Below are 27,779 nucleotides of genomic sequence, written 5' to 3'. Positions count from 1 at the left end.
ACTCCTTCAGACTTAGCTGCATCCCTTCCACCTGCTACCTTGAGTTTCACCAGCTGTGTTTGTCCTGCCTGTGTGCCAAAGACCACTGCCCCACAGCAGGGGCCACAGAGGGTAGAAGTGCATTAGCTTCTCTGCAACTTGGTATTTTATTTTAAACCATCCTCCCCGGTGGCTTGCAGTAATGGATCAGGCTCTGAGCCACAGGATCTGAGGCAAGACCACAGCTCTGTTCCACTGATGCTGCTGCATAACCTCCAACAGGGTGCAGTGAGACTAATAAGGCCCTGCGCTGCTTCAGTCACACCAGCTGCAGCTCCTCCATCGCAGGGCTGTAAGAAGTGACTGCCAGTGGTGGTGGTGGGAGCTGCTCCCATCTCAGCAAATAAACTCTGGTCACTTCTCAGTGCGCTTGTTTGACTCCCCTTTGCAGCCTGCAGGCAGTCCGTGGCAAACTCTACACAGCCAAAGGTGCCAAGGGGAAGAGATGAGCTATTCTGACAACCAGGCAGGTGGTTAGGAAGGATCCTTCCATTCCTGTGACTCTGTCCTGTCACAAACACTTCTATTTTAAGTCAAGGTTTTTTTCCTTCAAGATTTCAGACTAGGTTAGCTTTTTCAGTAAAAGGGGATGCTGACAAACATCTTCATGGTCTGACAGAGTTTGAGCGAAGCTGTGGGAGTGTCAAATCTACATTAGCTGAAAGAATTCTTGCCCCCCCCCCCCCAAAATTTGTTCCATTTGGCAAGTCACTTTCCATCAAAGTGGCACAGGCAGACTACTTGAACTTTAAATTAGGAATTAAGAGATATAGGAACAGGGATGATTCTCCATGTTTAATAAAATCTACATTTCAGACTCATAGTATTTATCCTGTGTGCCATCAGCTGTAACATTTTACTCCCTTACTGCTGTATGGGGCTCAGTAACATAACTATTTGCAACTTACTGCAAATCTGCATTCCTGGAGAACAGCTCCTAGTTACGTTGTGGTTTTTTGTTACAACCTCCTTCACTGCATTAAAGAGCCCTCCCAACACCTAGTCTGTTGCCCTGCAGAAGTATTTGCATACCAGAATTGAGAAGCCACTTCTCAATCTCTTTTTTGAAGGCTACAGTATTCATATATAGTGGCTGGTTTCACAGTTTAAAAAAAAATCTTTGCAAGCTTAACCAATAAAATATTAATAGATTTTATTATAATTAACATTATTGGTATTATCCTTGTTGTTGTTCTTCTTGGTGTTGCTGAGAAGCTCTACTTAAACCACAGACAGAACACAACCGCTGCCCTGAAGAGCTTAATGTCAAAAATTTAGCTTTGTGGAAGAGATGTTGCAGCTACCCACAGGTTATTGGGCTCACTACAGCAGTAACTATATTAAGCTCAATGGACTGTAATGTGATACGCAAGAGGTCTGGCCAGATGATCTAGTAGTCCCTCCTGGTCTTAAGCTTATGAATCTAAATAAACAAGACAGGAAGAAGACAGAGGTGAAATCACTTAGCAAACGGCAGAGCACTGTCTAAGATGCAAATCACTACAGTCACAGTGCAGCATCCCCGCTACTAAGTCACTGTCAGAGCTTTTTGGGGGGCATTTTATGTCCTTTCACTAACATTTACTCTGCGAGTAGGAGCAAAATAGCATATGTATGGTAACATCCATACACTGTGTATTTGTGTGTGCTTTGAGGGCACAACAGACAACGCTTGAAAAGTAAAGATGGAAAAGGAAAGCAAGATTTCATTTGCTTTAGATGACAGCTTTCAGTGCCTTAAACCCCTTGACATAGTCTTTTGTGACCTTCCTTCACCTCTTGGGTTCTGCAATTTACCCCCTGTGAAATACCCTGCTAGATTACACTGGTTCTCATAAAAACACTTAAGATGTTGTATGCATATGTAAAAGTCAAAATTTCACACTGGCTTTCTTCACCTTGCAATTGCAAGCTATTTTCATGTTCTCTTTTCCTGCAGGTCCCAGTCACCCATGACCTCCTTTTTTTTGCAGTTGTGTGTGCTAGCATAAATGTTGCATAGATGTGCAATTACATATAGGTTAGGGGAGACAGAAGCAACAAAGGCTGCACAGCTGCCCGCTGGGAGTTGCAGGGGCAGGTGGAGTTACACCTAGAATGAAAGTGCTCCTCTCCTTTCACAGTGCAGCTTTATTTACCACGGTCTCTTGTTCCTCTCATCATCCCTGTTCCCTTTCATGTCTTTACTATTAAAGTTATTAGGAAAATTATTCATTCAATTGCTTGTAGAAGCTGCCCAAAGATAAATACATTCAGCTTAATAAACCTTGTTAGCAGGAAGGAAGGGGAGAATGCCTAATTAATGTATTAATGATTATAATGCACTTTGAAGATTAAAAGTGCCGTGAGCTCTAAGGGCACGTTTCTGCCCTCCGAAGTCCCTAGGAACCGTGTGCAGAAGCTAATTCTAAACATTACCACTACTACAGTATGGCAGGGAAGAAGATGCACGTACTCCTCACCTCCCTGGATCTGCATGCAGAGGTTAACCCAGCTTCCAGATACCGCCTGTGTTAAAACAACACAGCTGGATATTCTCCTCCAAAAACAGGAACAGAGGAGTGCCAGGAGGAACCATTTAATGCAGTTCATCCATGCTCTGTGGATACACAGCCCAGTATAATATCATTACGCTTACCTAGAAAGAACAGATTGAAACTTCACACCTTGGAAGTTAAACACTACAATTTCTCACACTAATGGGTTTTCCCAACTCTCGGTAGGCTGAGTCTCCCCTCAAACAAGAGCTGCTGGGACAGTCCCCTTGCTAATAGACAGGATGCAACAGGTTTGGTGATGCTTTTAGAGAAATGTCAGCTTAGGGCAGAAGTGCGGGCAGAAATACTGTGACATGATAATCCCCAGCTACTGCAGGGAAAGGGCATATGGGTCAATGGAGATTTCCAGCTGAAGTTTCCATGGCTCAGGAACTAAAGTATTTCTCCTCCCCAGGTTTCTCCTCATCCAGACAATACAGTACAGGCTGAGATCTGAAGAACAGATTTGCCTTTTGCTTCAGTAAGAAATCTGCCTTTACAGCAAGGGAAAATAAGTTGCTTAGAAAGTCTCTCGGATGTCACTGCACAAACAAAATACGAGCTGCTAATAACAGGTTTCTCAGACACACATTTCCTTTGCATGTGGTACCAGGAGGCACATACTCTAGGCTCTCATTATTATGGGCTTAGGTTATGAAAACTTTAATGAACATATTTTAAAATGTCAGTCTGAAGAAATCGGGTACTAGCAGCTCACATTTGCGTATCGGTCTCCTGAAAACACTGAGCAGTCTCAACAAATCTTAGAAAATAAAGTAAAATGCATTCTAAAACAATAGTAAGTTTCACATATGTCTGGTGGGGGGACAAAAGGGGCAGAAATTCTGCTGTCAGTCTACATATTTTCTGGCTATTACTGGAAATATTGTGAATAAATCGAATGATGCTGTATTGCTTACTTCTGTAGCATAAAAAAAAAAAAAATCTCAGTTCACCTAGGTACCCACAGAGCATTAAACATTCTGAAAACCCCACGAATCCCCTGCGGGGAAGACTCATGTCTGTGTCAGAGGCCAAAGAAGGTAAGGCCTCGGCAAGCAAAGCACACAGGTGACCTGCAGCAGATGCAAGAACAAAGCCACCACAAAGCCCTGAGCTTTACTCCCAGACACGGGTGCACAGAATCAGCTGCACCCCTGTGCCTCGTGAGCAGGAACAAGAAGCAGCCACTTGCATTCGTTCAGACAGACCAGCTGTGCTCAAGTGGCAATGTTTTTTTGCCAGGCTAAAATCAGCATCTGTTTGTTCCAGTGTCTCTTCTCAAGTGATAAGCACGTATGGCTACTTTTCCTTCAGGGGATTACGGGCTAACAATTACTGACTGGACGAAGAGTAATAAATCAGCCTTTCCTCCACGAGTTAATACACTGTCCAATAAAGCTGAGGCTTTGTTTGCACAGGCCATGTAATTTACCGATAGCAGCAGTTTATCAAATTGTCTTTTATGGATTTGTCTGTTTGTGCCCCAACATAAAAATTCTATTTTTTTGTAACATGGTCATTTGTTCTTCCTTTCTTTTCCTGGGATATTAACAAAACCCAAACCAACACCACTATTCCCTGAGGTTACTGAAGGGAACTCCCACACACTGCTCTAAAACCAACACGAAAAACTAAACACAAATCAATCACTTCTCCCTGCAATGTTATTTCTTCTCCCGCCCACTGTCTCTCACACCTGGCAGTGTGTTAGGACAGCGAGTGCCCGCTCACAGTTCACACTGCTGCACAAACGGATGCCCGCCACCAAAAGAGGTTTCTAGGTGCTTGTAGTACACCAAATAAAGCACTGAAACCAGGAACAGCCTGGTTTTCAAAGCTGCTCTGCTTTCAGCTACCAGGAGCTTCTTTCCTTCTTGTAAGCTGCTGATTGCTATCCAAAATCAGATCATTAACAAAGTCATCTCACCAGCAAAGAGCCCTGGCAATAGTCTGACTGCATCTCAGACCTCCATTCCTGCTCTTTTTCTTCTCTCCTTTCCTACAGCAGAAGCAGGTCCTCATCCTTAGGACAGCAATGTTCAGCTTTGTGCATGTTCCCGAGGAGCCCCAGCGCAGCTCTGTGAAAGCCTGCACAACCAATGCCTCAAGTGGAGGCTGTAGAAATTAAAAGCAGGGGTGCCTGAACCTAACAAAAAACTCAGCTGCTGACTGAATTAACAGGGGACATGTCTCCGATTTCCCTCTCCTTTTATCCTTTGCTTGCTTTCCAAATCCTCTCCACCAGCTATCAGCAGAAAGATCCCTGTCCTCTGGTTGTGGGGAAGAGCTGAAAAGGCGTTACAATGACTTTCCTGCTGGAAACAGAGGGTCCAGGCTCTGCAGCAGGCTCCACGAGAAGATGTTTAGTTCAGGGCAGATAATCTGTGGAATTTCTTCCTTCAAGAAGCAGTTCTGAATCCAAGTTCTACAAAAAGTAATCAAACCAATGAGAATTGCTTTGAGGCAGAAGTTGGTCTCCACCAATCTTAAAACAGAAGCCCCAGAACTACGTGTCAGAATAAGGCTCTTCTGACACAAACAACTCTATGCCTAGAAAGGATCAAGCAGCTGGAAAGTCATTGCAGGCCTGTACCTCTTGCCACTCTATGTTTGTATTAAAAGATGCCTAAAAAAGACAAAATTGATTTTGCCATTTTCATTCATTACCATCTTTAGAAATAGGTACAAAAAAGTCAGTGTCCTTCTTCAGGAGGAAATGGATGGCAATCCAGTTTAGGCGCTTGGAATGCCTTTATTTATTCTTCCCAAATTCTCCTGAAGAACTGACAGGGGATTTGCTAGAGGGCTCTTCTAGACTAAAAGCTCTGAGAAGGTCACAGGGACATACTTTCTTTTGCAATTTTTCCAGGCTTTAAAGTCACAAAAAAATCTCAAAAAATCCTTTCATATTTAAAAAAAAAAAAAAAAAAGTGCATGAATACAAATCAGTACTACTCCATAGCAAGTCAGGTTTCACTTCCACTTGCTTGTGACATAAATCTTACAGTGTAGATACAATAACAGGAGCATCTTCCTTTTTGGAAACTTTAACCATTTGCAGAATACTTCACTGATCATACAGCAGCAAATGTCAGCACAGTCAACAATGATACAATGGCACTTTTGTATGTTTATTGAAAAAAATCAAGCAGTCATATAGCTGAAAAAATTTTTTGAAAAAAAAATCATTTCTTCATGCTTACAAATACTGTTTAGGGCACCAATGCACTTCTTCACCTGAATGGCTAGAATCTGCTTCAAGCAGAAAAGCAATTGTTGCACCTCAAGGTAAGTGTTCTCACAAGTCTGTAACACACAAAGATTATAGAGTCCCAGTATAGCTATTATCACTGTAGACATTTAATGGTTCAGTAATAATGATATGGGAGTCTCTCAGAGTATTCCTTTACTCATGCTATTATGTTTTAACCCATAAAGGAAGCTTTGGAAGGAGCCTTCTGTTGCCCATCAGCCACAAACCCACATCAAGAAGAAAATAAATAGGAAGTTACTGAACCATTTCAACCTCAAAGGACTCAGTATGTTGTCTCTTCCCAGCAGGTAAGAACATGAAAAATAATTTCTACCATCTTATGGCAGAATAATTTCTACCATCTTACACCATCATCTTTTTTGTATTTCTATCCACAATAGCAAGATAAATCAAGCATCGAGCCCCACCCCCAGATAAGTAGAAAAATCAGCTGATTTTCACACAGCTACACAAAAACAAGGGATAAATAAAACCGATGTGACCTTTGCCGGTCACAATTGTTCTTCTTGCCCATCCTGCCTCTGACTTTATATTTGAGCTAGCTTTGGCACAGCAGACTTGGGCGCTGCTCAAGCACGAATAACAAACACCGCACCCAGAGTCACAGGCTGAGCCTGCGGCCCAGCCAGCAGGACCCTGATATCCCAGCCGGTGAGCTCTGGCTATGGGAGGTATTTCTCGTTAGTGCAGCAGCAGCAGCAGCAAGAGGAGCCCTCGGAAGAGGTGCGCTGCATCAACAGTTGGAAATCTGGCTGAGATTAACTGTTGCAGAAGCCTGTAAGGACTGTGCTTTTAGGGGCACTCGCACGCAGTTAACACACAAGTGAAACAAAGGTCTCAGTCCTGTCCTTTAGCCCTGAGATGGTGCTTCTTCCAAACCCTTTACCTTCCTGGTGCTCAGAGCTCCTAAACTAACCCAGTCTAGGAGAAAGGACTCCAAAACACTGATTGCAGATGGTGCTTTTGTACCCTTGCAGGATGGCTCCATCGTGTGACAAAAGGAGAACACTGCACCCACATGGGAATGTACTCAATAAAACAAAGCCTGCTTTCTCAGCAGGTGGTCCTCTGCCAGTGACTTAATTTATTCTAGCTAAAAAAACCCAGAGCAGTTCTTGGACAAAGACCTAGGATTAGCAACTGAAATACAGCCTTCTTTTTAACCCCTTTGTAACTTCTACACAGAAATGCTGCTTTGTGCTTCAGAACTCCAAGGCTTAGCCTGGAGGAGCAGGAGGGCTGTGGGATAAGTGGCAGTTGCACAGAATATATGAAATAAAGCTTTAATTGTGGCAGGGTTTCAAGTTTTCATTCATTCAAGCACCGTGTCCTTTTTATAGTAGGAGTTTGTTATTTTCATCCCCCCTGTCCATGTGAGTCAGTTATACATTTTCATTTCCAAGCTGAGTCAAAATGTATAAAATTTTAAAAGTTAATATTAACGAAATAAAACAGATATCAACTCAAGTAGTTTATCCCCTGTAAAGCAATGAGTAAGACATTATTTACTCTGTGGTCTACACTGAGAAGCTTTTGAGCTATGTGTGTGGCTTGCAACCATATGGCTACATCAGGGGAGCCCTGACATTTACACGCCAGCGATGCTACCTCACTTCCTTCCTCCCCTACTCCAAACCTAGCTCGCCTTTTTTCACTGTTCTTTCCAGATACTCTCCCAGTGCTCATAACCTTCCTTCATTTTACTAGCATATTAACTGTCTCCACCCTGGAGACCTCCTTCCTTTGGTGCCCATTTGCCTGTACCCAGCTCGCAGACATTTCCCTTCTGGGACCTACTTCACTGTCCCACTGCCTGGTGGGGCAGCAGTAATTGCCCTTCCCAACGCTGGCCCACATCAGCTTTTCAGCTTTGAAGTCAAATACAGAAATGGCACAGTGGTGTAGAGGGTCCAGCTTGGATGGAGTTAACTTGCTTCGTAGCAGCCCATATGGTGCTGTGCTTTGCATCTGTGGCTAGAACAGTCTTGATAATATGCCACTGTTGTGGCTACTTCTGAACTTGCACAGTATCAAAGCTTTCTCTCCAAGCTTCTTGTTCAGGACATGAGGAGCATCACCGCCAGTGCAAAGGATGAAGTTTTGCCAGCACAGGAGGCTCCACATGGCAAAGATGGATGAGGTGAGCAGGCACCAGCTGGAGTTGCAGAAGTAGCTGCCCCAGGGCCAGGGGCAGGCACTGCCCAGGAGCTGCCAGTGGGCACCCCTGCCAGGGACCTGACACCACGGCCCAGCCAGGGTCCCAGCAGAGGTCAGCCACGTGCCAGAAGTGCCCTACCAGGGCCACAGCCAGCGGGACGGCGCAGAAGGAGCATCAAGACAGCGCTGCCGTGCCGTGCCATGGCCCTGCCCTGCCTGCCCTGAGGTCGAGGTCCAGCTCCACTTGCCGCAGCCCCCCCAGAGCCCTGCTCACCTCCCTCAGCTGTGCCATGTGGAGTCTCCTGCTCCAGCCAAAATTCCCCCTTTGGACCTTGTTATGAGGCAGATGGACCCAGTAAAAATCCACATTCCAGGCTTCCTCTGCCCACCCCCTACCTATAGATTTAAGCAGATAATCACATGAGAGTACTGAGTTCTTACTACTAACCTGCGTGCATGTGTGAAGACTGTTTTACCACTTACATAAAAGTTTAGATCTTTAGCCTTTATCATTTTCAAGAAAATAAACTTCTTTAGCTAATGAAAGGGCACTATTTGATAAAGCTTCTTACAGACTCAAATGTGATTAATTTACCACAGCTTATTAAATTACTGTCAGCTGAGTTACAATAAGTCCAGGGCTTGCTCTTAACCTAGAGTGAATGCAAAGCAACAAGGCTCAGCTTAGACCAAAAAGGTCTCAGATAGGTCTTGGTACTTAGCATTTGTCACAAGCTAAAAATGTACACTGAGAGCGACCACAGCTCAGATGACTAAGTGTAATTGCTTAATGACAGTAAATCGACCAGAGCTCTAAGTAGTCAGTCTTTCTGATTATCAGGAGATCACAGGATAATACAGTGGGGAAGGAAATTCAATATAGGTCAGACCAGGTTGCTCAGGGCTGAACTCAAGAGCAAAACCAATCAAGCAAAGAGATACAAACTTTCAAATTTTTTACTGTATTTTCAGTTTTGCACAGTAACCTACCGTGCAGGTGTATAACATTCAGAAATTTCTTCAGTAACAAAATGTACAGTAACAGGGTACAAAAATAAACACTTTACCTGCTTTAATTCTGCTTACCATGTAAGCGAGAGCAGAGGAGTTATAACCCTCACCGGCTTTTACACCAGACTATTATTTCCCCAGAAAAGCACCATGATGTGCCAAAGCCTGAAGTCTGATACCTGCCAGACTGCAGCGAGCTCCCCAGGGCTCCCAGCGAGTTTGCTGGGGGCCAGCACCAGCGCAGCAGTTTTGCCCTTTGCGGCACACAGCAGGACCAGATCTGACAGCACATCCTCCCTCCCCATTCCCCTTTTCCCATTATGAAGGCTGGCTGTACAGAGAGAGATGTAATCCATGTTTAGAGGACCCTCTTTGGATTTGATCTTATTAGTCATCCCAAACCAAACAGCAACTGAGGATTTTTTGAGCACTGCAAGATCAATTCATAAATGATTATGCAGCATCAGGCAGGATTCATCATGCAGTATACTTTTCCTCCCCCTGTTTTTTTGCTTTGTGGTAGTGGTTGTAATCATTATACAGATCCTTAAAGACCTCCCTTACACCTGCTGGTAGCGACACATTTAAGAACTTGATGTCCCGTTCAATGCAAAGGTCAAGGATGTGATATATCCCTTCTGTGAGATGTTTCTTCACAGCCGGGTGCAAAGTCACCTATAAGAAGAACAAAACTGCATTAAACTTGAAGACAAAAAGGCAAGAAAATATCCTTTCCACAGTTGGTATACATTAAATGCTGACAATGTGTTATCCAGTGCATCAGACCATCTGGAACAGACCATTAGATAAAATCCAGGATTTTGACTTGTGCAATATTTACCTGATTTTTGCAAATATGGTTTGCAGAACAAGGATGGCCCTTGCAATAAAATCCACAAGAGTGCTACTATACACATTGCTGCGGAGGCAAAGACAGTGATCATCCTGGAATCACATGGAAACTCCTCAGCAGAAAAACTGTAATTAACAAATCCTAAAATACTTGCCCTGGATTACACATTTCAGTAGATTCTGTATGTCTCATATTAGCTGTACACTACTGAGCCTCAGTTTCAAATGAGCACTTCCTTTACGCTACACTATCATTTACACTGGGTAGTCAATCAATTTTAACTTATCACCTAACAACTTGATATTTATCAGCAATTTGTAGCCAAGAACTTCAACATATAAGCCTTAGTAAGAGAAGCCTTCAAAAAGCTCGGGAGATGAGCACTGCCTTGATCTGTTTTAACATCAGGAATCAGGTACCTTACCTGAAGTCATGCAGAAAGCTGAAAGAACACAAGGAAGGACTCAGTCTCAGTGCCCTGCTCCTGCAGTTACCCCTCAACCCCACAACCAGCACAACTGCCACCACAACCAGGAACATCAGTGCTGACTCTGGAGTCCTCTGGTGCTCCAGGGTAACTGAAATTTGTCCTGTGCTCACAAATCACTTGCTAAATACTTCACTGCCTGAAGCGGTGCTGGCCTCTGGCATAATCACATTATTTTTGCTGCAGAACCACTCTTATCTTTGCTGAATCCCAAAATTAGCTTTACGCCTCCAGACCTAAGCCTCTGCACTCCAGGCCTAATGAAAATTACATAAAAAGCTGTCATTAAAATTCAGACTTCTTTCTTCCTGAGGCAACTAATAAACTTTCTGCTAATGAAGTGCACTCCTAATCACTGTGACAGGCTCCTGCTCTCTTTCTGCCCTAAATGCAAAACAGCTAATATATTTTATTAGACCTGCTAACATAGCTGGGAAAAACATATAGCACACATTAAGGCACATACGCTTTTCTTTGGATCTGTGTCCCTGAAGAGTTTGCATGTCCAAAAAGTTGTCATTTTTCTCCCTCTATGTCAGTTGATCTATCGTCTGCTTTGTAACAGGTGTTATTTCTCCCTACACCATGCACTGAAGTAACAGAAGAGTTGAGCATCACAGCTCCCAGTGAATGCACTGGACTGGGCTCTCCCTTCATAGGGCAGAGAAATGCCTGAAGAGAACAAGGACAGGAAAATCCACAGCTATTGACAAGATGGACCAGATGTCCTCAGATACCTCAGAGCTGCAGTTAATGGAACTGCATCCCTCACACCACAAATTAATCTGGACCCATTCCTTATTTGGGCCATTCTTGCTTTGCAGCGCAGTTTCCCATAAACACCCTCCAATAACACTATGGGAAGCAGAACCAAAGATTTAAACAGCTGCCACTACTGGCTGGCAGTTAATTATGCTTGTAAGAGTTTTATGGTCTATATAGTTAACACAACCAATTTGTCAAGCATTACAGAGCTCTTGAAGTGAGACATTAAATGTGTGAAGAGGTATTTCAGTATTGCTGAATTAAGCAACAGCTCATAGACAACGAGGGAAAAGCACTGTCAACAGTATGAAAGAGGCTATAGATGCCACCCACTCCAGCAAGGAATCTTTCTAGATTAACACAAAATAATTCATAAGGGTATTTTATTTCCTGATATAAGGAGGAAGCACCAAGAGAACATGTTACACAACTACTCTAGGAGTAAGTGACTGTTCAGGCCAGTAGCTTTCACCAGTTTTAGTTTGCAGGCCCTTAAAAGGGTTCCAGTAAGTGTGCAGATGCCCATCTAAAGATTTCAATCTACCAACATGTTTTTCTCAGTTACCTTTGATGGACCCCCAGGGTCTTCAGATCACAGGCTGAAAGCCACTGATCTGGACTCAGAAGAGATGAATGGTTAAAGGAGTTTTTCTCTCCCTCTGCAGAGCAACATGAAAGCTGTGTACGTGCCTCCCCTAAGACAGGCGTGCTGAGGCCTCCCCTTCCTCCAATATCCATCAATTCACACCAGTCTAATGAGCAAATAAATCATCACCTACTTGTGATCTATCTATTCTGTCAGACAGAAACACCCCTTTGTCAGAGCCTCTAGTGGCTCACTACACCAATTCTCCTTTCCACATCCAAAGGCTCCATGCATACATTACTGATCTGTGGTTTCAGCTATCATCCATCACTTTCCATTTCCCAGTGAAAGTACTGCACAAAACTTTCCTAGAAGTCTCATGAGACCTTTTGCTCCTGCTAATACTGAGATAAGTGTCCTTTCAACCTGAAAAGGTCATGTGACAATTCAAGTCAGGCTTTCTAACTTACATTCAGCGATTTAGATTACAGAGTTCAGAAATAGTTAAATAGAGCAGAAGTAATATTAATAGTAATTTGTCCCTAGTATTTGCTGAACTACTACATTTACTATGTAAACAATAACCAGTTTACCGGGAACACTAAATAACATGGCTAAAAACTGACATATCCCATTGTTTTGCTCACAAACCTTGCAAAAAAGATGGGCAATAGAGAAGACAGCTGAGTTTAAACTCTGTTGCACTGGTTACACCATAATCCTTCAGAAACACAGCACCAGTTAGGATACTTTTGTGGTAAGAGAGCCTCAAAACAAAGACTAAAATTCCTTTCTGTATTTCAGCCCACGCCCAGGCCAGAGTCACAAATAATCAATTTGCAGGTACTTGCAACACAAGCAGCATTCAAACCCTGGTGAAATCTAAATCCATTAGGCTGAACAGAATGACAGTTTGAACTTAGGTCTGGATGTGAGAAGCTACTGACCTGGCTCTGGCACCTGTAACAGCAGGAGTAGTTGTTTTCAGTAAAGATCTGAATGGTATCTTTGGTACAGAATGAGAATTACTGAAAAGCTAACAATTCTCCAGCTTAGCAACATTTTTTCCATTCACTTACTTATTTAGACCAGATTAAAAAATAGTTTTCTGGAGAATTTTTCTCCATTACTCTGCCAGATGGGGCCCTAACTGCTATCAGTCCTGGACAGCTGAGACTAGCTGGAAGAACCACCTAACTACCACATGAAAAAAAAAGCAACAACCAACATGACAGAAAAGCAGAGCAGTTCTGTAAATAGGCATTGCATTGTTTTGCCTTAAAAAAACCACAGCCCGCACCTTCAGAAAGTTTTCAGGAGCTGGATAAGAAAGATTCTCAGGAATTCTTGCTCAAAATAACAGGGAGTCTGGATCAAACCTGTATCCCCATGACACACAGCAATTTTTATAACTTCACAGATTTTACAAAACTTAACACAATTGCCTTTGGAACAGGAGCTCCAAAGCCAGCACAATACCATGGCACTTTCAAGATGGATGAGAACACATTACCTTCTGCAATTCAGTCACATACTGAGCCACAATGAAAGCAGAAAACACAGTAAAGTCCTCCATTTCTGCAGCAATATAAGTATACATCCGTTCCACCAAGTGTGCACACTTCAGTATAACTTCAAACTCATCTGTGTTGCCTGAAACAGAAAGTGAGTTGCAGCCTGGCATTTGAGGCTTAAAAACACCAGGAAAAAAAATCAAAGAATCACCCAGTCTTCCGTGATTCTTGAACTAGATGAAGCCAACACCAGCTTGCCCATTTTATCTTCTTTTCTTATCATGCCACAGCTGAGAGGTCCCCCACACCCCTACAATACACCACATTCATCTTTTACAATGGTTATTTTGTAAGAGCACACTGATTCCAACTCCACGTGCACTGCAAAGCAAAAAGTATTTGTTATAGATGCTGAAGTACTAAAAGCAGCAGCTCTGATCCCTCCCACGATTCAGTCCCAACTAGTGCTGTGGAGGAGAGAACAAGGAGACAGGAAAATTACATCCTCTACCTACAGAAAATCAGAACATGTCTCTTAGAAACAGCATAGTAGGAAAGCTTGCTGATGAGATCTATTATGTGGAATATAGCAGCAAAAGCCACATCACTGGAGATATTTAAAGTGAGACTGGAGACATCACCTGAGAACTCACTCTGCAGGCAGAGAATGAAGAGAACTAATACAAATGAGGGAGAAGGGAAATCTATAAATTACTTTCATGCTATCTGTTATGAAAATAGAACAATCCTGCAAAGATAAACAGCATGTTTTTCAACTTAAGGATGCCGCGTACCTGTAATTTTCGTGTGACCCTTGCCTTAGGTAAACATATTGCAGAAGCAAGCAAATTCTCAAAGTTTGGCCCCAGTTTAATGCACCTTTTCCTCTATCACTGAGCCTCTGTTAGTATATTCCTCAATGATACACTTACATTTGCCCGCAGTTATGGGCAATGTATCAGCTGAGATAAATCTGAACATGTCATGAGCTGTAGGACATCAGTGGAAAGCTGGGATACAACCAGTTGCAGGCCAAGAAGTCAACTTGTCTCAAAACATCACCACTGGTAATGACAGGGTATTTGTGTCCTCACCAGCATAATGCACAGGATGACTACTTAGTCACCGAGAACATCTTTGACTTGGCTACTTTGACAACGCAAATTCTTTAATAACCTCGAGTAATTTTTTTTTTTTTGCTCTTCCTTTTGAGACAATTAACTACACTAATTCCAAATCCTTAGCCATACAGATGTATCATCTAATTCCAAATGATGCTTCAGATATGTGTAATGTTCTGGCTTTATGCTTAGCATAGAATGGTGACAATTCAGGTCTGTAGTAAACATAGTTTCAGTCTCAAGAAGCTCCATTTAGTAGGACTGATTTGGGGCTATAACTCAGGCATACTAGCATGTATTACTAGCCAGCATGCTTTCAGGCACAGGGGTTGATAGGAAGGGCAGAAATTGGGCCCAGCAAGCCTTACCAGTTGCTGTCTACTTGCCAGCCAGTCAGTGAAGAATACTTTATTCACCTAAAGCAGTGCTGTCTGCATGCAGCTCCACAGGAGCCCCAGTTATCTTTGTAAGCCCACGATACTACAAAGCTCATCCTCTATATTCCATAAAGGACAGATAGGGCTAACAGTTTTAATGCCACAGCTAGGTTTTGAAGACTTTGCTTCTGGTGTCAGGCTGCCCTGTTCTGCATCTCCTCTTCTAGAATACACAAAATTACAGTGTGTATATATAACATAAAAGTGGAAAAGATATGGTACCTCTGTCTCCTTTCTGACGTCCTTCGTGCATCACAGAAACAACTAGACGATGGAAACTGTTCAAAAAAGATGGTGCTGCTTTCAACAGTACCTGCAGAGACATGAAATAAAAACACCTGAGATTATGCAGTAAAGGAAGTGGAGAGGGTGAAGGTACACCACCCCATAGTCTGAAGGAAATCAGTTCATGTGAAGGAACCTATTATAGAGCTGTCAGGAACAGAGACTATCTTTTCATTCTGCATCCATACAGTACCTAGCACATGAGAATCCTGGAGCAGGATGGCAGTCCTGGCCATATTCAAACATAAATAACAAGTAAACATCATATTAGAGTTACTTCATCTCTCCAAAGCAGCATTTGATTTAGTACCCTAATGTCTAGGGAATCTGTTCTTGCTGGTAGAGAACCCGTGTAGCCAGACAGATTCACAGAACACAGGGTTCAGTAGCACTACAGATCACTGCGTGAAAACACAGATCACTCTGTGAAAACAGCCTGCATGAGCAGCTTTCTACCACAGGTTTTTGCAAGGGCATTTTAGCAATGCATACTGCCTTGCTTTTCAAATTTGCTATTTCGCCATCTTTAACTTTCTTCGCTCTCAGTCCTAATGCAAGTGCATGAGGCCCCTTTGCTTTTTTCTTCCACCTCTGCCTACATATTCCATGTAGGAGTATCTCCAACCCTGTGCAAGTCCTGGCACATCTTCACCTTCCCATGTCACAGGGCTGACAAGAACACCAGGATGGTACAGTGTTTCAAGGTCACCAACTTCTAACATGTCTAAGCCCTATTTTAAAAGGACTGAAGAATCTTGATGTCCAGTGAGAATGAGGTCCTAGAGCCTGAGCCATTTGTGCTTCTAGAAATCAATCACTAAAACCAGGGAAAGTTTTATTCTAATCTAGCATCAGATGTTGATAAGCAATTTGCTGCTAGAGACCCAACAATGCAGGCATAAAATGAAGGAGGAGAGCAACAGAAATGATGGCATTTTGAGATTCCCAGCCTTTTAAATGACAAGCAGTACAAAGCACTTTCATAGTATCAGGACAAATTATTTCAAAACTGCTATTAAAAAGAAAAATTCTCATCATTGGCCTCTGTGTTGGTTCTTTCTACCTTTTCCCCCTTCTCCCACCCCTTCACAGATATACCTTCGGATGACACTGCACAATAGAGAAGAGCACTTCATGGACTCCCAGGAAGACACTGCGATACTCTTCTGTCTTCACATGATCCAGAGGGACTGTTAGGAGAATGCTGAATGCCAATGACACATGGTGTGGATTCAAGAGAACCCCTTCTCCTTGCCTTAGCAGAGCTGCTACTGTCTCTAAAATAGGTACAACTATTGTGGAAATCAGTGACTGGTCCTGACAGGCCTCTTTGGTTTGCATCTACAAGAAGACAGGAAACAGATAAGGAGTGCATTAGCCACATAATCACTAGCATTTGCACACCAGGGAACCATAATACTCTGACTTGAGTCCATGGAACTAGACTGGTGCAAGCTGGCTTGGCAGAGAGACGCCTGCACTTCAGCCATTTTCATGCAGCTGTACCCTGGTCGAGGATGCATATGATACATTTCAAGCCAGCACTGTTGTGAATGTGGAATTGTAATGACTCCCCAGCCCCCTGACAACCAGCACCTCTTTGCACCTCCTCACATGAATGAATTGATGCAGTTATCTCCTTTACAAGCATGCAGACCTATCAAAAAAAGGCAGTAATTGCATGCTCACGATTCCCAGGCATGCAGAGCCAACCTCTGACAAATTCTGGTCTACAGACACCGTCACCATGAGAGAAGAAAAGCCTACATCACTGTGTTTATATGCTGTACAAATGAAGGACAGGAAACCTGGGTTTGGTCATTTTCAGTTAAGTTTCCCATTCATAATTCAGTGAATCGATATTATTATTTTTTTAATATGAGCACTTTTTTCTTTTTGTTTTGCTGCAGGTGGCTTCTGCTGTGACATGTGGCTGACAGTTACCTTCTCGTTTGGACAGGAGGAAGGACGGGAGACTCTGACTCTCTTCTCTGCAGCCTAACAAGTTTCTCCCAAGCTCCCGATTACATGGTGCAGTCCCAGAGAATTACTGATAGTAAGAAATGGATGACCTACACACTGCACTCACAGGATGAGATTTACTTGATGCAGGAACAGAGAAAGGGTCTAGACAAAAGGTGAATCTGGTATGTATCCACAACTTTTTTGTTCCTGTATGCCTCTGTGCATGTTAGATGTAACTGATACAGACTCCAACAAATAAAAGGGACAGGTAATGAAGTTACAATAAAGAGATACTTACAGCTAAAGCTGTGATTATCTGTGGGCTGGCAAACCAGAAAGCTTTCTCTTTGTCTCCACTTAATGGGCAGCTGAGCAACAATTTGGTTAGCGTAACAGCTGACAATACTTCCTGCAGAAAGCAGACTGATGATCAGTCACAGGCACAAGATACACTGGCTCCTTTCAAGTACAGAAGAGCTCTTTTTTGAGCATCACCAGAGCCTTGACACATGAAAGTCCTCCCACCAACACATCTCTGTGGAAATTGTGAAGTAAGCAGCAGCTCAACAAAATTCAATATGCTGAGCAGCACTGGCCCAAATGTACTGCACGCCACATTTATTTTAGAATCAACTTACTGTACAGAAAGGCTTATGTGATTTTTAAGAAAGGAAAGCCTTCTCCTTCAACTACCACTAGATAACAGAGGGAAGCAGGAGGAATACAGGAACACCAGTATACGATATGCCACGAACGATGCATTTGGCAGAAGGGCTTTTTTTACTTGCTGGCTGTTATGACAGACTGATAAAAGAAACATATTACAAGCTATACTCAGGTGGCAGGAATGATATGCACAGTACAGGAATTCCAGATACACTTTCGAAAAGACATATCAAGAATTGATGCAGCATATCTGTGTCTATTTCTGACAAGTAAGACAGATCCAGATAAACCCCCAAGTTTAATCCAAGTTTCATTTTCAAGTCACTGAGCTTTCTAGAGAGGGTACAGCTGGATTTTTTGCCAGAAGTGTTCCATATGTCACCACTGCTGCTTAAGCTGCTCTGCAGAAAGGCATTGTATTTAAAAAGCTACTGAGTGGTATCTCGTTACTACAGAGTAAAAGCCTTTATAGAGACAAGTACCAAAAGCACAGGTGCAGTTTTGGTTTTACTTAAAAATGCCAGCATTTCTAAAAGTGCCTTTAACCCTAGTAAGAAGCGCCACAGGCAAGCAAGGGTTAAACTCACTGACTGCTAGTATGTGTTGTGCAAGAGTTCTGATCAGCAAGAAGAAAAAATTTCAGCATGGCTTGGAACATCACAGCTGTGTGACTTCTGTTGACAACACATGGAATTAAGACTGCTGAGTCCTTAAACTGAACAGAAAGTTTTTCCAGTAGGTTTCCATGATCTTTCCACCTCTCAATTTATATCCAGAATGTAACTCAGCACAGTCACCAAGCCCTTAACCAGGTAAATTAATTTGACCTGACCACTGAACATAAAGCAGGAAGAGAAAAAAAAATATTCCAACAAAACTTTTTCAAGACACAGAAAACTGAAGAAGCTGACAATAAACTAAGCTCGTGCCTTACTTTAGCATTCTGTTGCCAAACATTCCTCATTTCAAGTCCCTGCAGCACCAGCCTCATTATGGTATAAAACTCCTCTGCAGAGCAGTTTCCCAGCAGCTGGACAAGTACCTCTGTCAGCTCCTCCTCCATGCTGTGGATCACCTGGGTTGTGATTGCAGGACCTGCATATTCAGGAGACACAAGCATGCCTTAATCAATTCCCAAGACAGGGACTTCCACAGGTAAGAACAGGGCAAATTGAACCTTAAAACAGCTCTTGGTACCTTTTTAACAATCAAATGCATAGAGAGCCCCATGCTTTCCCTTTACCTCCTTCTCTAATAGTGCAATGAACTGCTGTTCTGAAGTATTTCCTACCCTAGGGTTCACAGAGCAGTCAAGATACCAATAAAAAGCCTTCAGCAGTATGGAAATACTACAGGAAAGTGCGCACAAGCCAAGGGAGTAGGCTCAACAAGCCACAGGGCTTTAATACAAATGCTGGCCAGAAAGCCATCACAAGTCACAAAAGCATTAAGCCAACAAAGGTCTCTGCTGACCGTATGTCACACTCCACATTTACTCAATTATTAGGCAGTAGGCAGTCCTAGACTAGCTTAATCTTAACTGATTCTGAAGGCTCATTTTTTAGTTCCACAAGTATCCACAGGATCTGTGGCAATACCAAGTCTTCCTCAACAGGAATCCATTTTTCATGTTACTGAATACTTATTTATCAGAAATTCTTACAGCTTTTTACAATGATTAATTATGTCTCCAGGCTAAAGCACTTTACCAATCTTACAATACTAAAATGAGGCACAGGATGAGAGAGAAAAGAGTCAGCAGAAAAATTACAGCAATTGAGACGTCCTCACGGTCCCTAGTTTTAATGTGAAATCCCTGCTCTTGGTGCCCGTACTGAACCCCACAATGCTGAAGGATCAAAATGCAGGCCGGGGAAGAGCCAGACTAAGCCTCTATCTATGTGTAAATTCTAGCTCAAACTCAACTGCGCAAATTCAAGATCATATTTTCTGCGGAGAGCTGTGTTCTGTTCTTAACTACCTAATGCCAATATAAACATTGAGAACATGACTGTAGTTCACTTGAGCAGTAGCCTCCAAAGTGGGGTGCACACAAGACAATCCATCAGGGTGCAGGAATTATAAATAAAATATCTTTAATAAATAAAATAAAATGTAAAAAGTGTTTATTTCATCTTTATCTCATGCTTTTTAAACTTTTTTTGTGTATGCTTTGTAATGTACGTAGTAGACTAGTAGAGTAGCACACGCATATAATTTATAAACATATATTGAGGCTGCATGCTCAATTTATTTTTTTTTTTACTGATAGGTGTGCACAATCAAAAATGTTTGGAGACCACTGCACTAGGGCATGCTAATAGTAAGTTTGACAAATTCCATCTGTCTGAAGAAGTCAAAGAGAACAGTTACACCTGTGCTGCATTTAGTTCCTCTCTCTTTCTGAATGAGACAATATAAAGGAGCCATTAGGTCACACAGCTGGCAGGAGAGGTTTTTCATATCATTTCTAGCCCTGACTCTTTATTTCATGGGGGTCAAGGGCCTGGTCTGCCAATCTCATACAGACTTTATCAGAATTACAGGTGTTCAGCATCCTTAACAGTTAGGTGAATTTCATTGTTCTATAACCTCACTTATGCGGTACAAAAATAGATTAGTATTTTACTGTAAGGTCCCCCAAGATCCTCGGATGAGACATATCAGATCTGACCTGGCACACATCAGCTGCTTCAGCGGGGTCCTACTACACTAACTACACGAGTAGGACACTGCACCTTCAGCCCTATGTCCAGAAGTATTACGTGCCAGCTACTGTCAAAATGCTCTACAGGGATGAGTAACTCAGGACCTCAACTTTATTAAGGTGCTTACATCTTCCAGAAGGTCATTACCAAATTAGATGGTGGCTATGGTCCAGGTACTACAACACCGGCTCCTTGAAAATTTTCCTGTTATGCATTTATAAAAGGATACCTACTACTTTAACACAAGTAAATAGATACAGACTTTTCAAAAAGCTGTATGTTTTGCTAAATTAGCAAAGAAAGTGGAGAAAGGGAGTTTTCATACCAGTGAGAAGCTTTTTTATAGCAAAAACAACCATGACCGCAGTTTCTTTTCCAGGATACAGCTCTGGCACGGAGCAGAAGACTGTTAGGAACTGCAACGCAGACTGAAGGAACTGCAGATTACTTCCTGCACAGGGCAGCTCTCTCAGTATCTGAGAGTAAAATTTTTGGTACAGTTTAATACGGGGTTGCTCCAAAAACCCACTGGGCTCCTTCTGCCAGCCCTTCCTGACAGCACGGCTCAGATCTGCTTTGAGAAGAGTAGTGACAGATGGTATGAATGCTACAGGCAAAGGCTGGTTTGGGATGTTACTCTGAAGACCGTGTTCGACAGTTCTGACCATCTGCAGAACTACTGGCTCCAACAGAGCAGACAGCACATCCGCAGACTGCAGCTTCTTTTCTGGCAGCTGCTGAAGGTAGAGCGTGACGACGTGACACAGTGTGGTGAATGCCATGAGCAGTAACTGCCCAGCTGCAGGATTCCAGTTTTTCCCACCTTTGCTTTTGGCTGCACCAATGTCTGGCTTGCAGCTCACCAGGAAAGACATGAACTTTTCTAAGTTGAGCCTCACACTTTGCCTTCTTTCAATAATCATCTGAAGAAAGTTTTCCAAAAAGGCTTGGACTTCCTGGAGATACTGTGCCCAAACAGGAACAGTCAAGACATCGGTGAAGAATTTGCTAGCTCTAAGCTGTGAGGTCATGACAACCTCAAGAACATCACTGGCATGAAACACCTTAAAAACAGAGCTGGCATTCCTGCCAGCTTGCAGGCACCTCAGGAGGTGAAAACAGGTACTTAAAAACTTCAGCAGTAACTGCTTGCTGCAAGAGACACTCGCCTTGGTATTGGCTAGCAGGGACAGCAGCACCAGAAAACACCGGGTACAGTCAGAGGGAAGAAGACTGTCTAGTTTCAGAAGAGAAGCAATTTCTAGCAAACCCAAGCAGTTTTCTAGCTGACTTTCTTTCAGGATGACAGGGCAGCCATTTTGTGCTAACAATACTATACACTGGGCAACTTTCTCCAGTGTTTTCCACGGCAAGCTGAGCTCATCCTTCAGCAGTTTGTTTTCTGACGGTGCTTCCAACGGGTCAACAGGTCTGAAAGGAGCCAGGATTTCTTCATGCCAAGGGATACTACCTGCAGACAGCTGCTGAAGTGGCAGATCTACTGAATCCCTGGCAGCAGCAGGCAGCACTCCAGCGAACTGACGAATAAGACTGGTCAGAAAAGCACAGTGCAGGACCTTCATTTCTGGGAGAAAGGAGCTATACATCAAACCAAGAGATACATTTCCAGTGCTGATGGCAGACTCCTGGTCTGTGGCAGCTTCCTGAGCTTTGGCCAGTACTAATGTCTCTAGAAGTACATTTGCAATGTACTCTACATCTTTCAGGGAAATATATGGCAACAGGATAGTTAGGTTGGAGATGACAAGGTGCCAGTGTGCCGTGGGGTAGGTAAGATCACTTATTGCACTGATATCTTCATCCCATGGTTCAGATTCTCCCCTGCTCATGCTGGATCTCCCAGACTTTAGGATAAAAGCTGCAGCATGCTGCAAGGCCTGTAGGTCAGTTTTGGTCTGCATTAAGATCATCTTCATTTTCTGAAGTGTGAGTAGTTCTAAGCAGTATTTACTAGTGGAGGCAAAACTATTTGCAAGTTCCATGACTCTCTCCCAACACTGCTCCTCCACACCAGGGAGGAAAGCTGAAATGCCCCAGTGCCTTGCAGCCAGTTCAGTAACAGCACCAGCCATTTCAGCTGTAGGAGACACATATTTACTGCAGCTAACACCAAACAAAGTGTCTACTTCAACCCAAGTGTAAACAAGGAGGAGAGCAGAGTCACTAGCCTTTCTTAGCCAAAGGTCTGACTTCTCTTCCTTTCTTCTAGGAGCCTGCAGCAGCTCCATCAGTGGCTGAATTATTCCCTTCTGCATCTTTGCCAGCAGACTCTGAGTGCGAAGGACCACAGGGGAAGGAGTGACATCATCTAAGCTCCTCATGTTGAACAGAAAAGCGTGCAGCACTGAGCTCACCGACAGCAGCTTCAAGGCTGTGTCAGCTGACCCTTCAAGAGCAGGAATGATAAGGGTCTGGCATTTCTCCACGAAGAGACACAAAATGTCCAGAATCTGGTTGGGTGGCAGTTCAAGGAGGCACTCACGAAGCTTTACTGTCAGGCCTGCAGAGAAGATGGGCAGCCTCAGTTCATCAGCAGCTGGCCGGCAAAGGACTGTCAGCACCTCCTCAAAGAGCCGTGGGAACTGTCGCAACTTGGAGTAAGTCTGAAACATGGTGCTGATGAGGGCCTCCTGGGGCTTCTTTGTACGCTGCTCGGAGGCCTTGGCATCAACCCAAGTCGAGGCCACTAAGTCATCCAGGTCTGGCTCTACTATAAGGTGGTTTAACGACATCAAGAGTTTGAGACATCTGAACCATGCAGGGATGGAAGCTTGGGAGTGTCCCATCAACATCTGGGCGAGCTTGCGGTAAAACCCAAACTGTACCTCCTTGTGCCGAATACGGTCACTGGCAACATTATAGATATCACTGCTAAGCACCAAATTCAGAAGCTGTTCCAAAGCGAGCAGCTCCATGCTCCAGTCTGCAGGGGAGAGCGTGTCCTCCCTCATGCCCTGCTGTATGCCAGAGAGCCTGAGACAGCCAAAAAGCCTGCTGAGCATGTGGAAACACACAAGGTGATTTTCTGCCTTACAGTACGCGTCCAGAAAGAGCTTATACAGCAGGGACACCGAACCCGCCACGACAGCTCCACGGAGGGCAGGTTCACAAAAGCCACTGCCCAGCTTGGTCTGCACTGTCTTGACTGGTAGCAAAAGACTCTTCAAAGCTCCTTTCTTCTTCTCCTGGACTTCCTGTTCTGGCAGCAGTTCCTCTTTGTAGGATGAGAAAAGCTCAGGCGGGAATAATGCAGCCTGCAGCAAAGTTTCTACTTGGTTTCGGATTTCCCTGCTCAGGTGCTGACGCACATGGTTGTCATCTGCTTGTGTCCAGCTCCTCGCAGTCAGCAAGTGCCTCAGGAGCAGACATGGCTGGAGCAAGTGACTTGACACTTGCCCAAACACACGATTTGGGTTGGTTTGCTGCCTCTGGATCAGGAGGTACTGAGCAAAGGTAAGCTGGAGGACGCTGAACAACTGGGAGCCCACAGCATCGTCAGAAGCCAGCTGCTGACATGCCAGCTTGGACAGCTTGCTGAGGAGATCAACCAAGAGCTCACACTTTGCTGTGTAAATGATGGAGAGCGAAGGAGTAGAAAGGATGCCACTGGAGCAACTCAGTACTGTGCCAATGTTTTGCTGTGTTTTTTGAGAACAGGCTTCTGATAACCTTTCATTTATGACCTGAAGATTAGAAAGAAAGGAAGGGGAAAAAAAAAAAAAAGTCAATTTTGCACACAAAGATAAAGCTCATCATAATGAACCAACACCACCTTCTGTGAGCTCTGGCTGCAAGAAGGAAGCAACAGGGACCTGCCAACAGCTGCTGCTGGGCCTCTCACATTGTAGGTCTCAAACTAGAAGTTCCTCTGGCCAGAACTGTGTCTCTGCATTTGTCTGCACCACAGGATGAGTGGGGAAGCCCTCGTTCAGTACATGTGCTACTGGCAACACTGTTAAGACTGACCATACTCGATCCTAATAGTTGATCCTGCAGAAAGGGAGTAAGGGTAAATTTCCTCCCATCTCGCAAGGTCCCCAAAATTAAGCTCCAAACAAAAAAAACCCAACAAACCCCACACAACACATGTCCCACCTTTGATCCAGGAAGCTTATTCAGTAAGAATATCCATGACTATATGTCATCTTTATATTTTAAAAAAAGCCAGTTTGCCGTGTTGTTATCTGGAATGTGAAGAACCGTTCTCTATCCTCTTTGAGGGATACACCATTCCAAAGAATTAACATTTACTTGAACTTGCACTTCCCTTTCTTTTCTCAAACTTTATGTCAATTTCCTATGGTTTTCTACTTTGACCACCTTTTTATTTGCCACTCCAGCTAATCTTGTCAGAAAACAAATTCAGTTGCAATTTACAAATCTGCCTCTATCCCAGAGTTAAAAACCTCATCTGTCTCCTTACTCCTTGTAGTGGGTGGTCCATCTCCTCAGCTCAAGCCCCACTGGACTAAAACAAATTCTTAAATTCTTTCCAGTGGACCCTCTACCACCTCTCTACTTGGTCTTTAGGGTATTCTGGCCTGTACATCTCACCTAATCTTCAACCAGACAGGTTTTCACACCCAGACCACGTTTACATTTTGCAGACTTTCTCCGTAACATCTCTGAAGCACAGATTTCATCCAACCAATTCTCTGTACTTCACAACTTGATTTCTGCAGGTAAAGGCAATCTTCTCCTGCTTTCTTCCAACCAGATCACAACTAAAAGGGTCATTTTACCAGTCATTCTGACTGCCTTTACAGCCATCTGCTAATTCTGCTCTTTCTGTAACCAGGAAGCTGAAGAAGTTATACTTTCTGGTTCAGTTCTAAACTCTAACTGAAGTCTCCCCCATTCACTCTCAGCTGAGGGTAAAATAATGATATGACTAAGATCAATAAGATTCGGTGCCACCATCAGTCATCCTAAGAAGCTGCGGGACCTGCTGAACAGCACACCACAATGCACAGGTTCTCAAGCCAAACACAATGATGAGCCCCACAGTGGGGGAGAATCTCTCCCTCCCTAAGACTCCCAGGCAAAATGTCAATATAAGCAGTAAATAATACAGAAGAGCAACATATGGAACTGAGCCTTTACTCACCTATTGAAATACTTAAAACGCTTCACTCTCTGATAGTTTGAAAAGACCGAGAGGAAGATTATTATTAGAATGCCTTGCCATTTTCAGCCTTAGTGCTGCACAAATACAAACTGTATTACAAAGCAGAAATAAAGGAGTTTTTAGTAGAGGTCCCAAAAGCCATCAGAGTAATTATTATATATTTCGTGAAATGCTCTATACTGTGAGGAAGAGTCATGTACTGTAGAAGACACACACTGCTATCCAGCATGTTACAAACTATCCACAGTTTTAGTTACCTGTGCAATCGAGAAACTGAGACCTATTGTCTTCCCGCTCTTTAAGAGATTCTGTAGTCTTTTACTATGGATAACGTTGTCTAGATAGGCCCAGAGCTTCTCAACAACTTCATCCTCTAGTTCAGGTTTCTTATTGTAGTATGAAACTAACGCATGGCTCACCCAATCGAGTAATACCTGTTAACAAAGGGAAAAGAAGTAATCTTTAATAATCCCCATGCGAAAACAAGACAAAAGTAGTACCTATTCACAATTACAGCAGTCACCTTGAGAACTGCTCTACATCCAAGCAGAAGAGACTCTGAACGAGCAGAGAAGTCCACCCCTGTAGGTTTCAATTCCTAAGAGCTTTCATTCTAAATCCAGTATCAGCCCTGTGCTCCCCTGTATCACCCCAAAACAGGTTTCAGGAGTCAACATCCTAAGGCCCTTTCATCAGGACATAATTCTAACAGTTGATACTGAATAGCAAATGTAGTCTTTTAAATCAAAACTTAAAGAATCAGATGACTTTAACTTCCTGACAATTGCTATTCCTTTCACATCCTCCTCTACACATGTTTGAATTTACTACCTAGAAATTCAGGCCTAGGAGTTTGGATATGTGCGAACTGGAAAAGCTTGAAACCTACTCATTTAAATTGTTGATTTTAAAATAAAATTACAGTGTATGGCTAGGTTTAATCTTCTAAGTAACCTAAATAACAAAAACTCAAAACAGGGATCTCGAGTGGTGCAAACCCTAGACCCCACAAAACTGCTAGGCTGGAGGAGCAGCACAAGACACCCCTCACTTGGGGAAACACTAATCAGACCTTCAGGAAACAGGCTCAAAAGAAAAGACTTGAGGGGAGAGGGTGGGTTCCCAGCAGAGAACACCAAACTGCCTTTCAAGGAGAAGCCCGTGAATCCACAGGGCCCTCTTTGTTTGGACAAGTTTAGAGGACCAGAAAACAGGCATCTAGCTACAGTCAGTTCTCCCACCCTTAAGTTGTTCTTAACTATGACTAGAAGCATCAGACTTTAGAAGGTCCTGTATAGGATGTAATAACCAATGCTAGTGACAGCTCTCATCTATCCAGGAGACAGAACACAAGTATCACCCTCTCCGTAAGAAAGACCTTCTTCCTGCCCTAAGGCAGATCTTTCTGCTGAAGCAACCTGAAAGACAGCGTTATGAAAACATTTCATATAACCTCACCGAAATCAAGAGCTGCCCACAATTCCACACCAGAGGTATATCTGCACTGCTACCTAGGATCAAATGCTTAAGCAACTAGATCTGGATTTTATGACTCAGTTCGTCCCCAGCAGCAATTAACTATCGGGATCTTTTTTCTTTTGCTGCTTACCATTTAAAAATACTTACTTGCTCCTTATTAGGAAGCACACACTGGTGAGAAATCCACGCAAAACGGGCTAGTTTGAGTTTGTCTTCCCAGGAAGTCTTGGCGCTTTTCAGCTTCAGGTAAATCCCAGAGTAGATGGCTGCCATGGGGACAGCACACGGGAGAGGCGCAGAGACACGACTGAAAGAAAGGTCGGACAAGGAGAAGGCGGTCGGGCGGTCGGACGGGAAGGTGGCCCCGCACCCCACCTGTCCCGGCGGCCGCACGCGCCCACCCGCCGCTCAGGGCCCAACCGCCTCCCCCTCAGCAGGCCACGCCGGGGCCCCGCACACCCCCGCTCTCCCCTCTCCCCGACCTCTCGCCTTCCCCCCCTCGCGGGGATCTCACTCTCACCCTCACCCCCGCCCCCCGCCGCCGCTCCGCTCCGCTCCCGCCCCGGCCCCGGCCCCGGCCCCGGCCCCGGCCCTCACTGTCCCGCCGGGCCGCGCCGCGCCGCGCCTCACGCTCCACCCACCCTCCCCGCCGACCTCTGTCCCCGCCAGGCAGCGCCAGCCGATCGCTGATCCCCGATCGCGGGAGGCGGCGGGGGCGGGGAGCTCGCGCCCATTGGCGGCCG

The 27,779-nt window shown here is 43.9% G+C and overlaps 1 protein-coding gene across 6 annotated transcripts; it reads right to left on the bottom strand.

Annotated features, from left to right (window-relative positions):
* Positions 1 to 8,949: 8,949 nt before the first annotated feature.
* URB2 (URB2 ribosome biogenesis homolog) lies at positions 8,950 to 27,721 on the bottom strand. 6 transcript variants are annotated; one of them, XM_074818497.1, is made up of 10 exons: positions 27,678 to 27,721; positions 27,184 to 27,343; positions 25,815 to 25,991; positions 20,734 to 24,112; positions 18,635 to 18,795; positions 17,333 to 17,443; positions 16,168 to 16,410; positions 15,007 to 15,097; positions 13,226 to 13,365; positions 8,950 to 9,696 (listed from the first exon to the last, which is right to left on the bottom strand). In XM_074818497.1, exons 2-10 carry the CDS (start codon positions 27,307 to 27,309, stop codon positions 9,499 to 9,501), a joined length of 4,626 nt encoding a protein of 1,541 aa, XP_074674598.1. In that variant the 5' UTR covers positions 27,310 to 27,343; positions 27,678 to 27,721; the 3' UTR covers positions 8,950 to 9,498. The 6 variants fall into 6 exon arrangements, with proteins under 6 accessions (XP_074674598.1, XP_074674600.1, XP_074674599.1 ...); XM_074818499.1 differs by lacking the exon at positions 27,678 to 27,721 and adding an exon at positions 27,634 to 27,657; XM_074818498.1 differs by lacking the exon at positions 27,678 to 27,721 and adding an exon at positions 27,557 to 27,610.
* Positions 27,722 to 27,779: the final 58 nt, after the last annotated feature.

The sequence above is a fragment of the Strix aluco genome, chromosome 3 (genome assembly GCF_031877795.1).
Source record: "Strix aluco isolate bStrAlu1 chromosome 3, bStrAlu1.hap1, whole genome shotgun sequence".
Lineage (NCBI taxonomy): Eukaryota > Metazoa > Chordata > Aves > Strigiformes > Strigidae > Strix > Strix aluco.
This window is presented reverse-complemented; position numbering and strand designations above follow the sequence as displayed.